General features: G+C 48.6%; 1 protein-coding gene across 1 annotated transcript in view; it reads right to left on the bottom strand.

Moving 5' to 3' along the window:
- Positions 1-212: 212 nt before the first annotated feature.
- The window catches only part of POLR3A (RNA polymerase III subunit A), a 54,973-nt gene continuing 31,923 nt past the window's right edge, over positions 213-23,262 (bottom strand). Inside the window, exons 17-31 of the mRNA XM_047824915.1 lie at positions 21,763-21,874; positions 19,935-20,053; positions 18,666-18,803; positions 16,671-16,841; positions 15,640-15,753; positions 11,118-11,204; positions 10,945-11,027; positions 10,201-10,371; positions 9,018-9,111; positions 8,740-8,832; positions 7,323-7,487; positions 6,696-6,860; positions 6,349-6,480; positions 4,965-5,097; positions 213-3,269 (exon numbers count right to left, since the gene is read on the bottom strand). Of these exons, the coding sequence (XP_047680871.1) occupies positions 3,121-3,269; positions 4,965-5,097; positions 6,349-6,480; positions 6,696-6,860; positions 7,323-7,487; positions 8,740-8,832; positions 9,018-9,111; positions 10,201-10,371; positions 10,945-11,027; positions 11,118-11,204; positions 15,640-15,753; positions 16,671-16,841; positions 18,666-18,803; positions 19,935-20,053; positions 21,763-21,874 (1,926 nt within the window). The 3' untranslated portion in view covers positions 213-3,120. The remainder of the gene's footprint in view (positions 3,270-4,964; positions 5,098-6,348; positions 6,481-6,695; positions 6,861-7,322; positions 7,488-8,739; positions 8,833-9,017; positions 9,112-10,200; positions 10,372-10,944; positions 11,028-11,117; positions 11,205-15,639; positions 15,754-16,670; positions 16,842-18,665; positions 18,804-19,934; positions 20,054-21,762; positions 21,875-23,262) is intronic.

A 23,262-nucleotide genomic window follows, 5' to 3' on the forward strand; every position in this document is an offset into this window, starting at 1 on the left:
TGTTTTTCTTGGGGCGCCCGCGTGGCTCAGTCAGTTGAGCGTCCGACTTCGGCTCAGGTCATGATCTCACGGTTTGTGAGATTGAGCCCCGCATCGGGCTCCGTGCTGACAGCTCGGAGCCTGGAGCCTGCTTCGGATTCTGTGTTTCCATCTCTCTGCCCCTCCCCTGCTCATGCTCTCTCTCTCAAAAATATGTAAACATTACAAAAAAAAAAAAAGTAAATGTGTTTTTCTTATTTCTTCCAAACAGGCACACAGAAAAATCCTAACCTCGTACTGAGCTTGCTCTGGAGGACACTGCCGCGTGGATCTGGGGTCCGAGTTCCGTGCTTGCCCACGGCCCAGTGCCAGAGCAGGGCGGGTGACCCCTCGGGGAGAGGTGAACGCCCACTACGGCACCCACGGTGGGGAGCAGGGCGGGGGCTGCCAGGCACCCCAAAGACATGTGGTTTCTTCCCAGGCGCCACGCTGACCCACACGCGGCCCGTGCCCGCATGCAGCACAGTCACACACATCTCCTGAGGGCACCCAGAGCACTGGCTCGAGCGGGACGAGGCTCCCGGCGGGATCGTCTCTACCGTTCACGGCAGCGCGCGTCATCTTTCCTCTGCGTTTGTGCACTCCAGCAGTTCTGCCTCTGGGCAGGCCGGATGCTTCCCTGCCAGGCTGGTTTTCAGGAAGGCGGTGGTGTGGCTCTGAGGTTTCTTTGCGGGTTGTGCGAGAGAAGCGGTGCCCGTGGTGACGTTTCAAGCGACAACCCTGAACAAGCCAGTTGACAGGCTTCACCTCTGTCATGAACCAGGCTAGCTTAGGTCAGAGATACAGGGGTGGGAGGTAGAACCTGAAAAGTGAGTTTTCACCTAAAGAGGAGTTCCTAAGTCAACCTCATGGGTGCAAGGAGACCACAGGGCCAAACTAATTTGAACAGAATTTTAAGCCAGAGAATGGCCAAACGCTCAGGTCAAGAATGCTGAATTCAGAATCACTTCAGTATGGGAGAGAAAGCATTCATTCTAACACAGACCCCAGAATGAGTGGTTATATGAAATATACATCGGCAGCATGAACTCAGAACTGGGGGAACCAGCTAGGGAATGTCCGAGGAAGCCAAGCATAGTTCTGTGTAATACTACTTGAATTCTTTGTATCTTCTCTACTTTCTCTTTTCTTTGCTTGTTAATGTTTATTTTTGAGAGAGAGAGAGAGAGAGAGAGAGAGAGAGAGAGAGAAAGCAGGGGAGGGGCAGACAGAGGGGAACAGAGGATCCAAAGCGGGCTCTGCAATGACAGCAGAGAGCCTCAAGCGGGGCTTGAACTCACAAACCATGGGATCATGACCTGAGCTGAAGTTGGATGCTTAACTGACTGAGTGGTAAAGAGGTAGATGGGGGGGGGCCTGGCCCCCCTCCCCTACTTTTACCACATCCGCCTCTTCAATCAGCCACACCATCTTCTTACTCAACAATAAACTCTTACGTCTTCAGTTTGGGCTGCTGTTTCTTCCAGCGGCTGGATACAATGAGAGAATGGCGACATCATTTCGGAAGTAGACCTTCTCAGGTACATGGAGCCAGGAAGTAGGGTCAAAGCCCCACTTTTCACTACCATCTCACTTCTAACTAAACAGCCTTGGTTTCCCAAGCTTCTGGTGAGGCGGTAAGAACCAGATCAGTGGGACTCGGCTCTGGACAGGGAAGGGAAGGAGAGCAGACTTCACAGAACATTCTCCAGAGAGAGTAGAGAGCTGCGGCCATCATCACTCTTCTCCGTGACCCTGGCCCAATCTTAAGGAGCTAATTCAGTACAAAGCACCGCAGTCTCCAGCAGTAAAACCGTCTGCTCTCTGAGACATGCTATGTCCATTTCTTTCCTCTGTTGCACAAAACCCCATCTCAAGCCCTGGAAAACCCACCAGTGACGGTGCAGTCACCAGCAGAACACCAAGAAGGCAATTAAACGTGGGTTTTCCTGGGATACCCTGCTGGCTCTCCTCCCAACCTGACAGGTGCTTTCGATTGTTACAGATTTACCCTTTGAGTAGCCTGCTATTGCCAAATGGGGCACACCGCCAGCTCTGACACTCCACCCCCACGTGGAACTCCTTTCCTGTCTGGGTGGCCTGTTCACCCCTTACCTGTATGTAAGGAGGATGCCTGTCTGTACCCAGGAGGGACCTATCCCACCGCAGCCCCCGGGGCACTTTTTAGGCCACAGCTCCGCACCTGCCCTGCTTGCTCTTTGGATGTGGGAGGCAGGGCAAATGCGCACATACCTCAGGGGGTGTGGTCGCCACCCGGGCAGTGCAGGGGCCTGGACCAGCCTCATGCATCACCTCCATGTACACTGACAGTCCCCACCTCAGCGGGCTCCAAACTTTGGCAAGGTTTCTATTGGCCACAAAGGAGGGTCTGACTCCTGTCACAAGGCAGAGACTCCCCCTACGGGGGTCAGAGGTAAACAAAAACAATGGGGTGGCCAGGGGTGTCTGTTAAAGATGTTTCAGAGTATTGGGGCCTCATAACAGTTTCAACTTGGTTACAAATCCTAGTTGGTCCCTTTGGTTAACCAGTTTTTCCCATGATACTTTGATGCTGGCTCTCTTAGTTTTTATAGCTTCTTGGTTTTGAAAGTAAAGCCAAAATAATAAGAAATAACGAGACTCTTTACTGAACAAATAAATAATAGTGATAACATTTACATGAGTAGGCCATGTTGAGAGATTCTAGCATGACTGAGGGACAGAAAAGCCAGGAACATGCCCTGACCGTGAGGCTTATAGCTGGCTCTGGGTCATGGTGTGATGGATGAAGTGAGAAGGACAAAGATGCCTGGCCGGGGTCTCCTCGTGACTCCAGGGTTTCAAACAGACAGACAAACCTCAGTTCTCCCAACCATGCACCGTGGTGTGATCAGGGGCACTGGTGAGCTGCTCCTGGGGTGCATGCCGGCTGCATGCCGTGGCGCCCAGGAAGAAACCACGTGACTTTGGGGTACCTGGCAGCACGGTGGGGATGTCAGGGTCTGTCTCAGGAAGCACAAGCTCTCCAGATCGGCTGCCAATGTCGACCCTTTCCAGACGGGACAAAGAGCCAAGGTCAGGAATGGTCCCCTCTTCCCTGGACTATGTGACAAGGGGGATGTGGAATTCATTTGTGTCGAAGATCAGGGGCCTCCTGGGAGGGCTTGGGTCCCTGTCGGCCTTGTGTAGCAGCTTGAAGAGCCCAGTTCCAATGTTCATGGGGATCCCCATGATGATGCATTCAGACACCCCTGAAACCAACCAGAAAGGGGATGAGAGGGCTTTTCAACACAGGGGTGGGCTCACAGCCCAGCAGGTCCCCGCTGTCTGTAGGCACGCCTTCACATAGACAGCAAGGATACTGAATGATGCTCAGGAAACACCAAGCCACCCAATATTTCCTTAACTTAGGGCCTAGAAGAAAAGCAACCAGGCTGACGGTCAGTAGATGCTAATCCCCTTGGAAACAGGAGCAAAAACTTGTTCCCTGTGCTCGGGGTCAGGGCTGGGCCAGGCCTAACAGCACACCTGTGCCTTGGAAACCCACAGCCCTAACCAGACACACTTAGAAGACAAGGCTCCCGCACAGACACAGGAGTGAGGTGATGGGGCAGATTCCTTCTCTGAACTCCACTCCAACTTTGGATCAGGCTTCTGCTTCCATAATGAGTGCCTGCCTACTGTGTTCTGGGCTTTGTGCTACCAGGAGACCAGACAGACAACCACCAAATTAAAGACCAACCGATGTGAGGGTTGACAATGAATCAGCAACATTAAAGGACGAGGAAGGGGGAGATTTCAGAGTGGGAATGGTGTGACCACGCCAGGCCCTGGAGGCGGTCGGCATGGAGAGAGGTGGCAGTGTGTGGGATGCGTGCTGGCTGTCAGTCCCATCGTCAAGCATGCTTGCTCTTACTTTTGCCTTGCCTTGCCCTGTTCTCCTGCCCCAATCTCTGCTCCCTTTTCTTTCCTCTGACCATTCATTATCTTAAAAACGATGTAGTAATTTCTCTGTCCCTCTATCTGCAAGCTGCGTCCCTTCCGAAAGGAGGAAGAGTTAGCCTTAGGAACGAAAAAAGCAGAGGTGTCTACCCTGATGGGCACCCCCACCTGACTGCCACCTGTTTGGCAAATCCACCTAAGACTGGGAGAGGAGACGGGAAACGACCGCCAGGAAGCAGAGCTCTGGTGGTGGGGACGGCGGCCAGGCTGGGCATCCCTGCTTGGGCCAGATGAGAATGTGACCTTGGGCAGGCTACTGAGTCCCCCGGGGACTCCCGCCTCGGGCCTGCAGGGTCTTGCATGAGAAAGGATAGAGAACAGCAGGCACTCAGTGCTGGGACTCAGGGAAGAGCCAGCTGGGCAGCGGGCACTGTCGTGATGGCTCCCCCACAGCTCTCCTCTCCCAGGCTGTCATCAGAGATGTGCTGCATAGCAGGGGGAGGAGGCCGGTGTAGGGCGAGACCTGTCAGCAAGCAAGTTAGTTTCTTCTTCTCGCCTATGCAGGGTTTAATACCTGCACCTCACACATGTGCTGAAGGAAGTGCACGCACGGTGCTGGGCCCGGCGGCTCTTTCCCGGGGGGTCACGACAGCAGGGGCGCTGGACGCTGTCCCTCTCCTGTCAGCCCAGGCACCACACAGAGGGTGCAGGATCAGAGTGGCTGACTGCAACTCCAAGGTTGAGAAAATTCCTTGATGCCCAAGGTTGATCTTTTCTTCTTGGCCCCAAAGCCGTCTGTACTGACAGAGGAGCCATGTAACAGAGAGGGAGGGATGCAGGGTGCCACAGCCAGGCTTTGGAGAAAAAAAAGATCATCCGTGATTTTATTCTCAAAAAATAAAAGCTCTGCCTACTCAGTTCCCTCACCTCCTGGGAAGCCCTAGCCCACGAGATAAACTATCAACAAGGGCCTCTGGTGAAGCTCCTAGAGACACCAAACCTACCACACACGGAGTCCTTCTGCCCGAAGTAGGCAGCATCGAAGAGATGGTCGGCTGTCTTCTCAAAGGAGGCCAGCATCAGCACACTCTCTTTCATCTTGGCCAGGCCAAATCTCGTAATGCCCAGGACTTCACCCTGCATCAGGAGAGGAGAGGACAGGGTGGTACTCACGCCCCTTACAAAGGCCCAAAGCAACCCCATCAACAGAATAAGCAGAGGTCAGCGAGGTGGCAGTTCAGGTCAGTCTCAGGTGTGAACAGGACCCTAACGGCCATCTGTCCCGCCCGTACCCTTACACTCATGACCACGTGTCATTGGAAGAGAGAACTAGGAACTGAGAGCTAGAATTAAAGACCTAATTTTAAAAAAGAGTATTTCTGAAGATGTTTACTATGGCTCAAAGAACTCCAAAGTCAAATAATTTGAGTTTCAAAGTAGGGAAAGAGTTAAGTAAATTTAGGTGCCTTCATTTAAGTGAATACCGCATCATCGTTTAAAAAGGATATTTATAAAAACCACATAACAATGTGGGAGGTACTTACAACAAATAAAACAGGATAAAAACGGTATGTCCACTACTCACTGCAACTACGTAACACATACGTGCGTGGAGAACAGCACAGGAAGGGAAGACTTAAAAACGAGAGCCTTTACCACAGGGTGGAGGAAACGGGTCATTTCCCCACCTCGTTCTTTCTTTTTTCTTTTTTTTTTTTTTTTAATTTTTTTTTTTTTCAACGTTTATTTATTTTTGGGACAGAGAGAGACAGAGCATGAACGGGGGAGGGGCAGAGAGAGAGGGAGACACAGAATCGGAAAGAGGCTCCAGGCTCTGAGCCATCAGCCCAGAGCCCGACGCGGGGCTCGAACTCACGGACCGCGAGATCGTGACCTGGCTGAAATCGGACACTTAACCGACTGCGCCACCCAGGCGCCCCTCCCCACCTCGTTCTATGCGGAGGCGTCCTGAAAATCTTACGGCACTACTCCGGGGAATATGATTTGTGGGAAAAGAGGAAAACAAAATAACCAGTCTCATTCCCATCTAACCTCCCCTTCAGAACACATTAACTTATCATTTACCTGGAAATGGCTACAGAAGTGTGATGAATGGGTTCGAAGGGAAATAAACACCTTGGTTTTCCACGGAAATCCCTAAGCTTTCGGCAATGGCCAGTTTTGCTTTAGGAGGACATTTCTAATAAGGACAGAAATAACATCCCACCTCATTCCATGAGGTGGCACATTTCATCCTGGAAGTTAACCAGAACACCCAGCCTGACCACATGCTTTGGCTTTTGGGTGATGGTAACATCTGATTTTCTTTGAATGGTGTCATCACAGCCGTGTGTGAGACATTCGGCACGCCACATCCCTCCCACGAACCTTGTAGGTCATCAGGTCGGATAGCAGCATCACGTGCCTCCTGTCGATGCTCATTCCGTGGTTGACCATCGTGTACTGGATTTCGTTGATGATAGTTGTCCGGGCAGCTTCGATGCCCAGGGTTTTCTCCACCTACAGAGAGCCAGGATGAGTGCAAGCAGCCTCTTCCGGCAAGCCGTCCCAAGCTCTCCCTCAGTTCTCCTCTGCCCGGAAGCTAAACGGCAAACTCCGGGCCCTCTACCAGAAACGGAGTGCTGGGCAATCTTTAGTGGTAGGTCCAGGGCAAGCGGCAGGGTCAGAGGGGTGTGCCGGGACAACTGGGAGGTGACCCTGGGCAGGAGCTGTACCTCGTAGGTGTTGTTGGAGGTAGTGCGGGTGCCCTTCACACCGTGAGTGGCCATGACTGCCCGCAGGTTATCGCCCTCCACCAGGAGTTTGTACTTTTCCTTTCCGCTCTGCTCGTCGATGTGGATGACAGCTCTGGAAACCTCTGGGATGCCCTGTACCACCACCTGCACTCGGAGACACAGAAGGCTCAAGGCCCTGCGGTGCCCATGGCCCCATGGCCCCCGTTACCCTCAGAAAGCACACAGGCTGTGAGAACTGGGTTGGCACCTTGACCATCCCCGTTTCTCAGGTCTTACCAAACCGAAAAGTGCCTGTGTGCTGTTAGGGGTTATGCAGAAAACGGAAGATCAGGGGACCATGCCATATATACTCCATCAGTTTTACGACAGAACAGACAGGAATCTAACAAGCAGAGTCAGCATGGCGGTGCTAAGATGGGAAAAACCTGATCCCAGAGGGACGTGGCAGAAAAGAAGAAACAGGCACCACCTTCAGTCTCCGCAGGACCTTCAGTCCTCAGGTTGCCAGACAGCTGGGTATTTGGGGGAGAGGTAAATGCCACCTCTCCCTTTACAAATCTCCCGGCATAGGCTGGGGGAGGGGCCAAGAAGGGACTTTCGTCTCACCTTGGGGAGATCCTCTTTCAGGAACTGCAGCACATAGTACATGGAGCTTTTGCTGTTCTCTCTGGGGGTGACGCACACCACGGCCTCACCGTGAACGGCCACGTCACCAGGCTTCACACGGAGCTTAGACATGCAGATGGAATACCGCACTGTCTCAGCGTTCACCTGCAAGGTGGCCGGGCACGGGCCACACACACAGGACGTCACTGACGTGTGTGGAGGCTTCAATGGCCTTTTCCCATCGCTGCCCCCCAGTGAGCCACCTCATTTCCCCCCCAATCTTGCTTCTCACCATGAAGTTTTAAAATGAGACATACTATGTATTTCCTTGTTAGGTAGAGATTTTTTTTTTCTCACAACCTCCCCTTATCCCCAAACCAACGTTTTTCCCCACTGAAAATGGATGGTCAATTCACAGCAACACACACAGGCTCTGAGGTTCTGGGAGCGGGAGCTGGAGAGCAGGACAATTTAAAAGTGTCAGTGAAGCCTCCCTCTTACTGACCTCACTACAACTGTTCATGAGCCACATTCCTCAATGCAACCCGGCTCTTCTGGTAGAAGAGCCACAAGGCAGGTGGCCCGAGCTAGGCTACAGAAGCCCCCAGGCTGGGGAACTGGGCACTCAAATCTGGAATCACAGACTACGGGCAACACAAACTTGGTACTTGAGAGAATGGGCTGAAACAATGTATTAAGGGCAGTATGGATGTTAACTACCTGGGAGGAAGAGGAAAGTGCCAGGAAGTTACTCAGTTTGCAACCTTGCCTCAACTGATCTGTGAGAAAGGCTGATGATCTTTCCATCTTTATGTATTCAGGAACACCAGTAATAGTAAGCCGGAGTAAGCCACCCAGCCAAGAACATTCGCCGAGCCAGACAGGCGCTGTGCTGAGGGCCCACAGACGAGTGAGACACGGGTGGCCCTATGCTCCCGCCAGACCCCGCAGTACTATGCTATAGTGAAAAAGTATCGTGGCTTCATAAAATCTCAACTAATTTCTTGCGTGTCTTTAGATGGGAGTGTGTGTGTCAGGGTCGGGTTTAGAAAGGGAGAAGGGGGGGAGGGTCTGGGTGGCTCAGTCGGCTGTGTGTCTGACTCTGGATTTCAGCTCAGCTCACGATCCCACGGTTTGTGAGATGTGACTCCGAGATGGCAGCCTGCTTAGGCTTTTCTCTCATTCTCTCTCTGCTCCTGCCCCACTCGTGCTCTCTCTCTCAAAATAATAAACTTTAAAAGAATAAAGAGGGGGGGGGGGGGGGAGGGAAGTACAATGGACTCTTACAGAGCAGAAACCCAAATAAAGCCTCTGCAGTGCTTCTCGTGCCTCGCTTAGCTCCTGCCCCAGTTTACTGGCGCCCATCCTGGGACTAACGGAGGATGACTTCCTGCCCACATTTAATTACGTGACTCACTTCCAGTCTCAGAAGTCTGATCCGTTCCAGGGAGAGTTTGACGAGGATAAAGCAATCATCCGGAAGAAACACTTCTTCAATATACTCTGAAATCTGTCATGTCAAAAGAGCAGAACGTTACACAGTCACTTCTCCCTTTCCAAAGAGCATATGCTGCTTGTGGTTAGGGACACGGGCCAGCATGGCCACAATGACCAGTACACCCACCACTGGTGTTTACGCCTGCTCACAACGTTGCTGATCTAGTGTTCTTGTTGCCAAGAGGGATTTCTTCTTACCTCTCCCAAGAGGGTTTTCTCAATTCTGCCCTTCACGAGGCGAGCGTAGTCTGCGTCGTCGTCCTTGTCCAGCTGGGCTGTGATGATGGGAGTGCTGAGAAAAGGCAGGGGGACAGTGGTTACAGCAGGAGAGAGCCCACCGGGAGATGGCTGCTCTGTGAAATCCAGGCACTACCGGATCCTAACGCTAAACACAACTGCAATTTCCTGGGGCATTTACTGGGGGCTTCACAGACATTCTCACCCAGACTTCCTATTTTTAGAAATCATGCCGGGACCCACTCTATCAGTGAATGAGACAGTTTTTGGGACGTTCTTCCTGACCAAGTGAACCTATCTCTTCCTCTCTGGTCCTCGCAGGTGTTATTCTGGTTCTGCTCCCCGAGTGAACCGACCCTTCGTGTTCGTGTATTACAGCTTCCCATCGCTGTGCCCTACCCGCACCACCGCCTCTCCAGGACGTCTCCAACTCTTCCAATCACTCTCTACCAGCCTGTGCCCTGAACGTGCTGGCTGGCGTCCCCCGAACACACTCCTGGGAGAGACTGGAGCCGCCCAGGGAGGCTGCAGAGCCCCTGCCACCCTGGACGCCTCCAGGTGCTGCTCTAGAACCAAGCGTGGCACTCCTTCGTTGAATGCTACCTGTCATCCCTTTGTTGGATGTGGAGCGCGAGTGAATCATGATTTTGTCACAGAATGCACTGTAACGTATTTTTTTAATCTTTTTTTTTTTTAAATTTTTTTTAATGTTTATTTATTTTTGAGACAGAGAGAGAGAGTTTTTAATCTTTTTCTAGTCTCAGATGACCTACAAGCCCTACCACGAAATCACCTGGGAGTCACAGAATATGGCCAATAGTCAAGTGACACACTCACTGTCAGGCGTGATTAGGCTGGGAATAATCAGATCTCCAGTTGAAATCTACAGGGACATATTAATAGTTTTCCCAGTCATTTTTTTTTTGTTTCTCCCTTTCATGTGACTTGTGGCCATAAGCAACCACTGCCTTAATTTTCACTGTATCTAATTTTGACTTTTCTCAAGTGGGTCTTTTAAAACCCCAGATCTGATTAACACAAGCCTATCACCAGAGTTTACCACACTGCCCATCAGAGTATCACACGTGATGAGAGAATGTGTGACAGGCAGCAGGAGAACAAAAGGGAAACAGAGGGCGGGCACCTGATGGCCTTGGAAGCGTTGATGATCTCTTTGATCCGGGGCACACCCAGGGTGATGTTCATGGAGGCCACGCCCGCAAAGTGGAAAGTCTTCAGGGTCATCTGAGTGCCTGGTTCACCAATGCTCTGGGCACAGAGTGCACCCACCGCAGAACCCGGCTCCATCTGTGCCCTAGAAGGGAAGGGTATGGAAGAAAAGCCCAGCAAAACTGCTGGGAGGAGGCTCCGCTTCTCTCCTCCCTCCACAGACAAGAACGCAGGTGTCATCAGGGTCAGGAGGGAATATGCTACGAGCTGGGCTGTGCTTGCAACAGGTCGGCAGGAGGTGCAGATGGAGGCGGGGAAGGGGTACGACAGTCAGGGGGCTCTGATAACGGAAGTGACCACTGGCTCCTTGTGGTCAGCATGTGATGACTGGGCCCAAACATCAACTACCCGCAGAAGATCCAAGAGCCCTGCTGACACATGGTGCCGACGGTGGACAAAGCAGCTGGTACCCGCCAAACATATTGATAGTTACTCCACAGGAAGAGGACACTCGGAAATGTCTTTGAGATTATTTCCACTGCCTGCAGCATCCAGCCTACCTCCCCACCGGAGCCCCTAAGAGATGAGGGGACAGAACCTGTTCAGATGCTGACAGTCAGGAAGTGGTGCTGACGCAGGATTTTGCTCCACTGGGGAGACAGGAAGGACAGGAGGCCCATGCAACTGCCTGGCAGTCTGAGAAAACTAGCATGCGTACCTCATGTACTTGTCCCTGCAGGTCTCCAGGAACTTCTCAATCTGGGTGGGGGTGATCCGGTCCAACTGGTACAACACCCGGGGCTGGAAGGACAGAAGCCGAGTGCAGGGTCAGGCTGGTGGCATCTGAGCCCACGAGGGTGCCTGAGCCGGTCGGGGAAGGCCGCCCGTTACCTCTGTTGTGCCGTTATCGTTGATGCCGTATTTGTCTCTGGTTTTCTTGATCTTCTCAGAAACACCCTTAATGAATTTTTTTATTTCCTGAAAGATTACACAGCAAGCATCAGTTGTGTATTTCTCGGGAACCTAGATGGCAGTTTGTTTTACAAACGTCAATAATGTCAGGTGTCCACTGATTTCGTGATGGCTAGCTCCGCCCCCCGCGCCTGCTCCACGAGACCCTGGCACGGGGAGCGCGTCCCACGCTGTCGCCTTCTCTTCTGCTCTCCCATCACCTGCACTCACACAGTTCAGCACGGCTAGAACAAACCTGTAGTCTCTAAGCAGACTTACTCTGGGGCTTTTTTCTGAACTTAAGATCAATTTAAGTAGCAGCTAAAGCATAGCTTTGTAGATGCTGTTTATACATCACAAACACGTGGTTTCAGCTTGCCTTCATTTCAAAGAAAACACTCCCAAATCCCTGCCTCTCTCTCTCTGGCCCTCACCTCTGCACCTCCCCCACCCAGGGTCACTGTCCCTTCCCAACAATTAGAACTTTGTAAGGATTCCTGGAAAGCAAAGTTGGAAATGAAACATCTGTGTATTTGTTGTCCCCTCTGTATTTCAGAATAGTACTCAAAGCCCTGGATGAGACCTACATGGAGCAAGGAAGAAGGCGACAAGGACATCATGTGGAGGAGGCACAGGGCAGGGCTATCGGCCACAGGCCTAACTTTTCTGGCAACCGTTCAAAGGGGAAGACCCATCTGTTCTGCAATTTATGGTGTATCTCTGAAATAAATCCACCCTGTAGTCACTCCTGGAAGCAGGACTGGCCAGCACTCAAGGAGGACTTACAGAGGGGTGGTGAGCTTTAGTGAACTACACCCATCAAAGTCCGGCTCCCAGGTGCTCACACGTCAAGTGCTGACTCTTAGGGCAGGTCCCAGGTGAATTGATGGCACACGCCATGCAGCAGCCATCCTTTAGAGGCTGCTGCAATGCAGGCATGGGGGCTGGTGATTACCTGCTCTAGTTTGATCCAGGGGCGTTTTTGAGAATATGGGAGAGTAGACAGACTGCACTTCCCTCAGCAGCCCTCTTAGAAATGTAATTTCCCTCACTGATCGTGGACAAGTAACGGTGGCAGTGAGCTTAAATGTCACTCTTGAATGTCAGTGCAGGCACCCAGCTGTTCTGTGTGGCGCTGGCAGAGGACAGACCCACACACATGGACAGCCTGAGGGTGGACTGCATATTGCGGTGGCTGCAAAGCTTCAAGAAGTCTTGTTTCTTGATTATAAGGCGGGCTGAGGGACCCTAAGGAGAGACCAGTATGCCCTACCCAAAGTCTACTCAGTCTGTATCACATAGCTGAAAATGTCTAATGTTTTGTCTGAAACAAATATTTTAAAGCAGATGGAACCAGAAGCCTACTTTTGCAAAGATAAAATCCTATGGGCACCCACAGAGAGCTTAACACTTACTAGAGCCGTTTTATCATAACCTTGCAAAAATTAATCTCTTTAGCTTCCCACAGACCACCTGGCGATTTCTTACTATCTTTTCTGAAAGCAAAAAACCCCTAACACTTACTGTTGTTATGTTTAAATAGCCTTAGGTTATATCCACACAGTCCATGGCTCATGGGCCCTTCTCGGTCAGCAGCTGCCCAGGGGTTGAGACCTCCCCGTGAGGTGGTATGGCATTAACCCTAACAGGCTAGAGTGGAGGGCCCTGAGGGGCTCTGGGAGGTCATGGGCTTGGCCAAGGCAACAGGCCTGTCCCTGAAGTCAGATGCTTTCTCTGAAGACTGGTCTTGGGCCAGCGGTTTCTGCAGTGCCACCTCTGCCCACTGGGAGCCCAGCTAACCAAGGGGCTACCGGAGATCCACCGCCCTCTGGCTGCTCCCCGTTCACGAATGCAGCTTCCTCAGGACGACTGCTCCTGTGCGCCAACTCTCTTCCTTCTCCTCGACCAAGCGTGGGATACACGAGGAGTACTGTGCCCCATCGTCATTCTACTCAGAAAGGACTTTTATCAATTTATAAGAACTTAAAAAAATTTTAAGTAACTCTTTAAAAAGCTCTCCAGATTTACTCACTAACTGGGAGTTTGAGACTACACTTTTAGACAGTCAGCTCCTGCAAACCAGAGCAGGGAACCAGACCGGAGAGGGCACTGGAACCATCTCTCCTGGCGTGGCTCTGCTCGACGGCAGGAGCGTGCAAAGGCACGAGTACGTGCTACGGCCTCGTCTTCCTGCTACGCCATTCAGCGTGAAGAGCCTCTCTCACGTTGGTGATTTCCTCCCCCAGCCTACTCGTCTAGCTGTGCTCGTGTGCCCTCAGGGAGAGCTCCTGAAAGCCCTCTCGGTCCAGGTGTGGTCATCTTGTGCCAGCTGTTAAAGGCTGCCCCACCTGGCGGCACAGAGAAACCGGAGGAGAGCCCAAGGCTGAGCAGACCCGTGGATTTTCACCTGTGAGAAACTCTGAACGCAGGAGTAAAAGAACACACACCTACAACCATTGCTCAGCTTAAGCACTGGAGAGGAGTCTTTCAGCTACCACCCAAATGGACATTGCTTCCAGTGCCTTTGCTGAAAGGAATGACTTTCCTTACACAAAAGTTAGGGCAGATATTCTGAAAGTTAGGTTTAAAAAAAAAAAAAGGCTCATTTTGTAGAAATGAAAACTGAAATAAGCTACTAAGAACTCAACTGAATGAACCCATGCATACTAAAAGAGAACTCACAACACGGCAACTGGCAGGCAATTAATCACACGGTTAAGCGGCAGTTACGTCTTCACACCCTCCGCAGCACAACTGTGGGCACCGGCAGCAGCCTCTGGGGCGGCCAGGGCTCCGTGCCACTCAGGAGTGGCCTCCGTGGCCTCAGATAAATCGGGTTCCGGCCAGTGGATTTTGGACCTGAGCTCATTAGACCGTCAGCCCGCAGAGGGCAAGGACACAGTCATCTGGGTGTCCCCGGGATCTGCAGGGAGTGTGCCATATTGAGGGCTAGGAGTGCTCACTGAATACGCACACACTCCTGGTCAGGGAGGCACCCGTAAAACCCTGCAAAAGGCAAGAAGGGAGCCAGAGTGATGAGCAGGGAAGCCGATTGTGCCGGGAGTGAGGCGGAAGCTTGCCGGGGCGGGCAAACAGCCGGACTGCTGCCAAGTTCACCCCTTAAGCTTAGCACTCCCAGCATGCTCAGCACGTTACCTCGTTGTACTTCTCATAGCCTGTCTCAGTTAAGGTCTTTGAGGATAAACAGAATAGTAAATAGGTGAATATAATATAATCACGCATAAACACCAAATCACAATTCTAATTTGTTAAAAAAAAAAATGAAAATTTGGGAAAAACCACAAACAAAGGCACCCAGCCCAACCATACTCTGGATTTAAACTTATTGAAATCTGGAAGTCTCTTTTTCGCCTTTCACACCTCAACATAGGAAAAGAAAGAATCAAGGGCATACTTGATTAGAATACTCTTTCAGTTTCACATGACTGTTGTCATTTTTGATATACTGAAAGGGATAGATTCCTGCCAATTTTGCGCTGCATTTGAATCACCCATTGGCACACAAAGGCAACCATTTACTGGCTTCTGTATTCCTCTGCTTTTGATCATAACCGTGATAATAAACAGGAAGGAGCTGCTCCAGCAGGTCAGTGAAATTAAAAAAAACAAAAAAACAATAAACTAACAAAGCCCTAAGAGGTTATCAAGGTAACAGCTCTCTGGAAAAAGGAGGCTGGCTGACTCCACGAACTACTGATCCACACTATGGTAACAGGAAGAGCAATTTATACCACCACCACCAGGTGTGTCTGGCTGGTTAAGGCAGTAGAGCGTGAGACTCTTGACATCCAGGGTGTGGGTTCAAGCCTTGCGTTGGGTGTAGAGATTACTTAAAAATGGAAGTCTTGGGTAGCTCAGTTGGTTAAGCTTCTGACTTTAGCTCAGGTCATGATCTCACGGTTTGTGAGTTCGAACCCCAAGTCGGGCTCAGTGCTGACAGCTCAGAGCCTGGAGCCTATTCGGATTCTATGTCTCCCTCTCTCTCTGCCCCTCCCCTGCTCATGCTCTGTCTATCTCTCAAAAATAAATAAACATAAAAATTAAAAAAAAAAAAATGAAGTCTTAAGTTACCAGGATTCGCAACTACTGTGGGAAGAGCTGGTCTGCAAGATGAGACAGCAGGTAAAGGGGTCGATAGGGGGACAAGGTTAAAAAACAAGAACAACAACAAAAAACAATAGTTCTCTAAAGGAAGTATTTTTCTTCTAGCAGGGTGACACCTGGGTGAGAGACAGACACTAAGAAGGACATGACACGAATTCTTCATGTCGGCTGCTGAGAGTTTGCCTGGGCCATTCCTGAAATTTTTAACAAAGAAAACACTTTTAACACACTCCACCCCATAGCCCCCACCCCTCGCTTATAAAAACCATCTGCCGGCACCGGGCAACAATCTCTTGCTGATGGCCAAGCTGGGTGCTCCCACCAGTAGAGAGCTCACCTGCAGGAAGCTGTCCTGGCAGCAGAGGAACTCCGTCTTCTTCATGATTGACTCCGTGGTCAGGACCAGCTCATTTTTACTCAGCGCAGGCTCGCTCTGACACGGGAAGACTGCCTCAAGTATCAAAGGGAAATAGTGTGATGTGTATGGGGGTGACTGAGGGTGGGGGCAGGATTAAATGAAAAAATTTACAAGAGACAAAATGACTTTTCTCAGAGTGAGCATGATTTTTTCTCACCAATCTATGATTTTTTTTTCTTTCAAAGCATATTTTATATTCTGAAGACAGGATAAACCCACTCCATCTCACATAAAGAGTGAGTGTGACTGATTCAGTGGGTACCGTTCCATTACTTGTCAACCTTCACCCCATCCCAGATTTGCACTGAAATTATGTATTGCTGTTTAAAAAAAAAAAAAAAATCAACAACAAAAAAATAAAAAAAAAAAACCCAAACATTTCAGGAGTGAAACTACTCCCCTACCCCAAAGCTCACGGGAGTCCCCCAAAGTTTTAAAGGCTGCATATTACCCTAATATATGGGCAAAAGGTGCTAGAAAAACATTCTTGGTACATTTAAGTCATTTCTGTTGGGCAAATTCCTATAAGTGGAATTGCTGGGTCAAAAGACACCCACATATAAATTGAGATTAGTATTGTCAAACTACCTTTCAAAAAGGTTTTTTAAAATATACCCCTAGTTAAAGCATGTGCTTTAGTAAAAGCTTAAAGCTTGCTTCTTAACACCCACGACTTTTAACACTGGCTGGTAACATGCTTCACTAGATAGAAACCAAAGCCCTCTTCTGTTGGCATTGGATTACTACCAATACTAGACTTTGAAATTGAAAAAATATTTTTCCTTCAAATTTGGGGAAATTATGCAGGGTAACACAAGACGAAAAATACTACCGGTGGCTGGATAGATATAACTCGAGTATTAACTGTGTGTGATACTCCAAAGGATGCCTCCGTTGTAAACACACGTCCTTGGAAACACTCTAACCCCAGATATAATGCTAAATCTTACTTTGATGTTGTCCAGAACCCTTTTGAACTCTAAAGGTTCATCTTTTCCCTCCATAGCTGCAGGATCCAAGCCATCTCCCCCGTAAATGAACTGGATAATATCACCCGTAGAGCTTCGGACTGTCAGATCGTATTGTGAGCAAAGATCTTCAAGGGACTTGACAAGCCTTCTCTGAAGGAAGAGGAGGAGAGGAAACAAACGCTCAGCTGCTTTGAGATGGCCAGTCACATGTGCAGGGGATGAGATCTGCAATGCTAACTTTCAAGGTTACCAGCACTTTCATCATTTAAAATATTTTATTAGAAATCCCTTAAAAAAGAGTCCCCTGGCCCTTTGGAACAGCAAGCCCAGAAGTGACCCGTAAGCCTGTGCAGTGGGATTCAGAATATGCCCAACCTCGAGTGCTTTAGTGTGTTTTTGAATACATGTAATTTAAGGCCCATCACCCCCAAAGGATTCTGTAAACACTAACTGTTTTCCTAGGCCCTTTTGCCCCTTCCCTCTCTTTCTCCCTAAGGTATAAATTAATGCAACAGCTTTACATTTCTAAACACAACTGAATCCAGGACCCCTGTGGGTGGACTTCAATATGAATTACAGAGGATCTCAGGTGCATACCCCCTTCTGGGACCCAGGGGGAAGAAAAGAGAACAGGGATGGCATTGTGTCTGAACCAGCAGGCAGCAGCCATTTCTCACATCTGCTTAGGGAGAACCTTCCACCAGTAGAATGCTCCAGCCAGCAGTGTGATGGTGGTGCAGTGAATTAAAGAGAAAGAAATCTTCCTCCAGGCAACCTCAAAACAAAAATCCCTCGTGCCAGAACTAATTTGTTCTAAGTTAACACACTGCTCTGGGAAAGTCATCCTCTCTACTTCAAAAAGGTAAAGTAAAAAAATACAGTCAAAAGACATTCTGGCAAGAGTGGTAAAAGCATTTCACAGTCTGTTGGGTTTTTGACAAAAGCAGCACACTCCAAAACTGAAGGGCAATTTCCCACCAAAACATGATGAAAAGGGGAAGTATTGATGAGGACACACACATATTTATGGAAATAGCTATTTCTATGGACTCCAGTCTGCTCTCACCTTCATCAACCTTGTTTGCTCTGCCTGTCTTATTCACACCTCTGGTTGATCAGTTCTGCTTTCCCAGCCTGCAAAGGGCTGTGCTTCTTAAACTGGGATCCACAGTGGGGACAAAGGGGACTCAAAGCCACAGCAAGTTCACAGCCTAGCAACTGGGAGATTTGACTTTATCTGATGTTATAAGGAGATAGGAACATTGAAAAAATATAAAAGCAAACACAGGTCATGGAAGACAGAGGAGAAAATGATAATCAGGGAATGAAATGAAATCCTCTGCTTGTGGTCTTATATAAGGAAGAATGAAGTCGGGATGTGTTCTTACTTGTCTGCCATTAGGGATATTTTTATGGCGGTCTGAGAAGCATGGGAACAGGAAGCCCTCTAGTTTCATCCTGTCGCCCTGAGCCTACTGTCCCGGAGCTGCACATATGATGGAGAGCCATCCCTCCAAGTGTCCAAGACCTCCTGCAGGCACCGGAGTAAGTTCTCGGAGTCAGTTAAAATTAAAAAACAAGAGGCTACATAAATAGTTGCCAAGTGAGAAGCAGAGTCCTCTCAATCATTGGGACGTAGGTACTGTCATCCACATCTTCATGGATTAGGAAACAGAGGCCCAGTGAGGCTCAGTAACGTGTCCCCGGATACACTTCCAGTCCACGTTCTCAGTACAGCTTTGGTGAGTGTGGCCCTGGCCTGGTCTGAATCACTTAAGGCATAAGGGATGAAGTGAACATATTACCTTTTTATGCTGTTTATTTCCAGGGCTCCCGCATTTCCCAATTATTCTTTTTAAATACTAAGACTCGATACGTGACAGTTCATGTACAAAATATGTAAACACTCAGCAGTCAAAATCCTCGGAACCCTGTCCTGCTCTGCCGCTAATGGCCTACATTTCTTCAAATTACCTGCATGTATCCCGTTTCAGCAGTCTTTACGGCTGTGTCGACTAGACCTTCCCGGCCAGCCATTGTGTGGAAGAAAAACTCGGTCGGTGTCAAACCGGAATAAAAGCTATTAGCCACAAAGCCTTTGGCAGCTGGGAGCTAAAGAGAGGTGGGGAAAAAAGAAAAGCCAGACAAAAAACCTTCAAGGTCCACAACTTCAAACCTCATTCAAATCACAAAATGCCCCACCTTTAGACTATATATACCTGGCCAATGCACGCTTATGAAGGGGCAGACTTTACACGCCCTTTCTGAAAGGAGAAAGAACTTGGCATAAACCATCCTTCCCAGAGACAAGGAGGGTGAGCTCCCAGGCAGGGCAGGTGCTGGTGCTGGTGCCAGTGGCAGGCAAGTGGACCAAGCAGTTTGAATGCCCCCAGCCTCCCCTTTAAATGTGTCAGGCTCCCTTAGAACTCTGAGCCTGACATGCACAGATGGGCACCATTCCAGTGACCACTTGGCTCTCTGACTTCTAGTGAATTCTGATCTTGGACAGAGTCCCTAAAATGTTCCTCAGACTGTATGATACAGAAAATACCTACACATTCCCAGTACAGCAGTCCTGTCTCCCCGGGAGGGGGGGGGGGGGCAGCGTGTGGCTGGACAGAAACCCCACAGTCCCATAGGATAAGAGCAGCTGCAGTATCTGTGCTTTAATGGGAATAAGAGCTGATTCCAAATCCAGAAGCTGAGTGACCAAACCTACTCTAAGTTCCTCACCTAGACTTAAAAGTTGTCTGTCCTGAGTCCCATAAGAAGCCTAGCACAGATTTGTCTATTTCTGCTTATACCAGTGCCCAAACCACCAGCACCACTGAAACCCAGAGGTCATTTAAAAACCGAGTTTGAGAAGTCGAGAGGAAAATCTGGACTTTCCTGGTCGTTTTAGTGTGGTTCATATTATCACTATTTTAAAATCCCCATACTTTGATGTCAGTGTTCCCATAATCACACATTGATCAGACATGAGGTATCTATAGATTTTGATTATTGGAAAGGACCTTGAAATCCTCCCTCTTGGAGAGAAAACAAGAGGGCATTGATCAAGTTTGGTAGCAGCAAATCTAACAAGGCTCCCACACGACTCTGTAGGGGTTGGAGAGGGAAGGCCCCAGAGGAGCCCACCCACACACGCCCCCTCTGGGAGCGCTGGCAGCACAGGGCTCCCAATACTCTTCCGCACTCCCCACAGTTGCCCTCCAAAGTTCTGTCTTAACCACTACTACTTACCTTTGAGTGTTTTTCAAAGTGAGGCAAGGACCTGTTTTCAAAGCCATCTGGCACTCGAGAGCCACTGATGGCTTGCTGTCCTACACAGGCAATCATCTGTGATATGTTAATGAAAGAACCTGGGGAAACAGGTCAGGAACGTAACGTTTACCGAACCACGTTAATTAAGCACAAGAAGATCCATGGGATAAAACAGAAATATGACAGCGCAGGCTCACGGTCTAGGGACAGTAAGAGCCAGAACGAGAATAATACAGGGTGGAGCCCTCAGCAACAGAACAACAGCGGAGGGAGAGCTGCAGGGCTCAGCAGGGAGTGTAAGCACTTTGGGGCTGGAGCAAAGACTTGCAGGGAAGAGTCTGCCACCAGGCTGAACTTCTGGAGGACATTACAATGTGGATATAAGAAGGGATGAGGGGAGAGATTCCAAAGAAAGTGGAAAAGTGGGAAGCAAAGACACAGGAATGGGAAAGTGGGGGGCATGCTCATCAGGAGCAGGAAGGTGAACACTGCAGGGGGCGGGAGGGAAGCAGCAAAGTTGGACTTTATTCTGCCAAAAAAATTTACAGAAATAGAAGCATGGAGGTTTTGAATCTGAATGCAGTACCATGAAACTTAACGCTTTAGGTCCTAGACAACTATGAAATTAAAGCATTTACCATATCACTAAATACATTAATTTAGAAAGCTTTTTTAATTTTTTATTATTTTTTTAATTTTTATTTTTTTAACATCTATTTATTTTTGAGACAGAGAGAGACAGAGCATGAATGGGGGAGGATCAGAGACAGAGGGAGACACAGAATCTGAAGCAGGCTCCAGGCTCTGAGCTGTTAGCACAGAGCACGACGTGGGCTCAGAGCCTGGAGCCTACTTTGGATTCTGTGTCTCCCTCTCTCTCTGCCCCTCCCCTGCTAATGCTCTGTCTCTGTCTCTCAAAAATTAAGTAAACGTTAAAAAAATTAAAAAAAAATAGGGGGGCGCCTGGGTGGCTCAGTTGGTTGGGCGACCGACTTCGGCTCACGTCATGATCTCGCAGTTTGTGAGTTTGAGCCCTGCGTCGGGCTCTGTGCTAACAGCTCAGAGCCTCGAGCCTACTTTGGATTCTGTGTCTCCCCCTCTCTCTACCCCTCCCCTGCTCATGCTCTGTGTCTCTCTGTCTCTCAATAATAAGCGTTAAAAAAAATAATTTAAAAAAATAAAAAAAAAATAGGAGTTAAATGTCTAAGATGTAAATAATTCTCTTTCTATACCTAGGATTTAAAAAGATATGCTCTGGGGCACCTGAGTGGCTCAGCTGGTTGAGCGTCCAACTTCAGCTCAGGTCATTATCTCACGGCTCATGGGTTCGAGTCCCATGTCGGGCTCTGTGCTGACAGCTCAGAGCCTGGAGCCTGCTTCAGATTTTGTGTCTCCTCTCTCTCAAAAATAAATATACATTAAAAAAATTTTTTTAATAAAAAAATATATGCCTTTATATATACTTTTTAATATGTACATATTTATATATTAAATATACATATATTTATTTTTCGAGAGAGACAGAGGACACGAGTGGGGTAGGGGTAGAGACAGAGGAAACAGAGAATCCCAGGCAGACTCTGTGCTAAGAGCATGGAGCCGGACACGGGGCTCTGACTTACAAGCCTCAAGGATCATGACTTCAGCTGAAACCAAGAGTCGGATGCTTAACCAACAGACCCACCCAGGTGCCCCAAGACATACCCTTATAAATGAACGGTCTGAAATTACTCCTGCATTTTCTGGGAGAAAACCTGTCAACCCATACAGAGAATGCAATGAGGGCAGTTGGTGGAGGAGCGCACACCTTTGGAGCCGCACAGAGCCATGGTGAGTGGGCTATTGCTCTTATCCAGTTCCCGGAGGCAGGCACTGCCCGCGTGGTCGCGGATCACAGACAGCTCCTTCAGGATCAGAGCCTGGAGGGAAAAAGCGAGGTGCATGAGGACTCTGCTGATTACCAACATTCAACCTGACATTTATTTATTTATTTTATTTTATTTATTTATTTTTTCAACCTGACATTTAATGAAATCTGACAAAATTTAAGCCAGATGTCAGATTTCCAATAGAGAAAGGGTTTCGAGCTCTTGAAGATCAATATGCCTTATATAAAGACCCTAACCTTCCATGAGGAAGGAAAGGTTCCAAATCAGTGTTTAAGGTAAAAATGATTAGTAACAAAGTCTTGAAAAATCCTTTAAATGGCCCCTAAGGCAGAAAGTATATAGCATGTGTACAGCATCCTCTACAATATGTCTGTATACATATCAACTGTACATGCACACGTAGGCCCAAATACACTTAGGAACAGAAGCTACCGTGTAGTATGTAGTAATGGAAAACTGTTTATGCTAATTCTAAAATTTACTTCTTATTTTTACTTTCCAAGCACACATGTGAATTCCCACAAGTTAAGCGTGTGATGAGGTGACTCTACAGGAATATTCTAGTCCATGAGCTCATCCACAAGGTGTCCTTTCTCAGCTCACAGAGAGGGTGCTAAATCAGTTACGAGTCATGGTTCCACTAAAAACAAATGCTGCTGGAGCCTCAAGTAAATTCCTAGGTAAGTGCCAGTGAGGAACATCCATTTCTCTCTCTCTCTCTCAAGACTCAGAGAGATTAATCAAAAAACTGCTAGAACTGATAACATGAATTCAGCAAAGTCGCAGGATATAAAATCAATGTACAGAAATTGGTTGCATTTCTATACACCAATAATGAAGCAGCAGAAAGAGGACTTGCTCTCATTGCAATTGCACCAAAACCCATAAAATACCTAGGGATAAACCTAACCAAAGAAGTGAAAGATCTATATGTTGAAAACTACAGGAAACTTATGAAAGAAATTGAAGAAGACAATTCTGACAATTTTCCTTTTTGGAAAAACATTCCATGCTCATGGATCAGAAGAACAAATATTGTTAAACTGTCAATACTATCCAAAGCAATCCACATGTTCAATGCAATTCCTATCAAAATAACACCAGCATTCTTCACAGAGCTAGAACAAACAATTCTAAAATTTGTATGGAACCAGAAAAGACCCCGAATAGTAAAAGTAATGTTGAAAAAGAAAACCAAAGCTGGGGGCATCACAATTCCGGACTTCAGACTATATTACAAAGCTGTAATCATATGGTACTGGCACAAAAACAGACACATAGATCAATGGAACAGAATAGACAACCCAGAAGTGGACCCACAAATGTATGGCCAACTAATCTTCGACAAAGCAGGAAAGAATATCCAATGGAATAAAGACAATCTCTTCAACAAATGGTGTTGGGAACACTGGACAGCA

Source organism: Prionailurus viverrinus, chromosome D2, assembly GCF_022837055.1.
Source record: "Prionailurus viverrinus isolate Anna chromosome D2, UM_Priviv_1.0, whole genome shotgun sequence".
In the NCBI taxonomy this organism is placed as follows: Eukaryota; Metazoa; Chordata; class Mammalia; order Carnivora; family Felidae; genus Prionailurus; species Prionailurus viverrinus.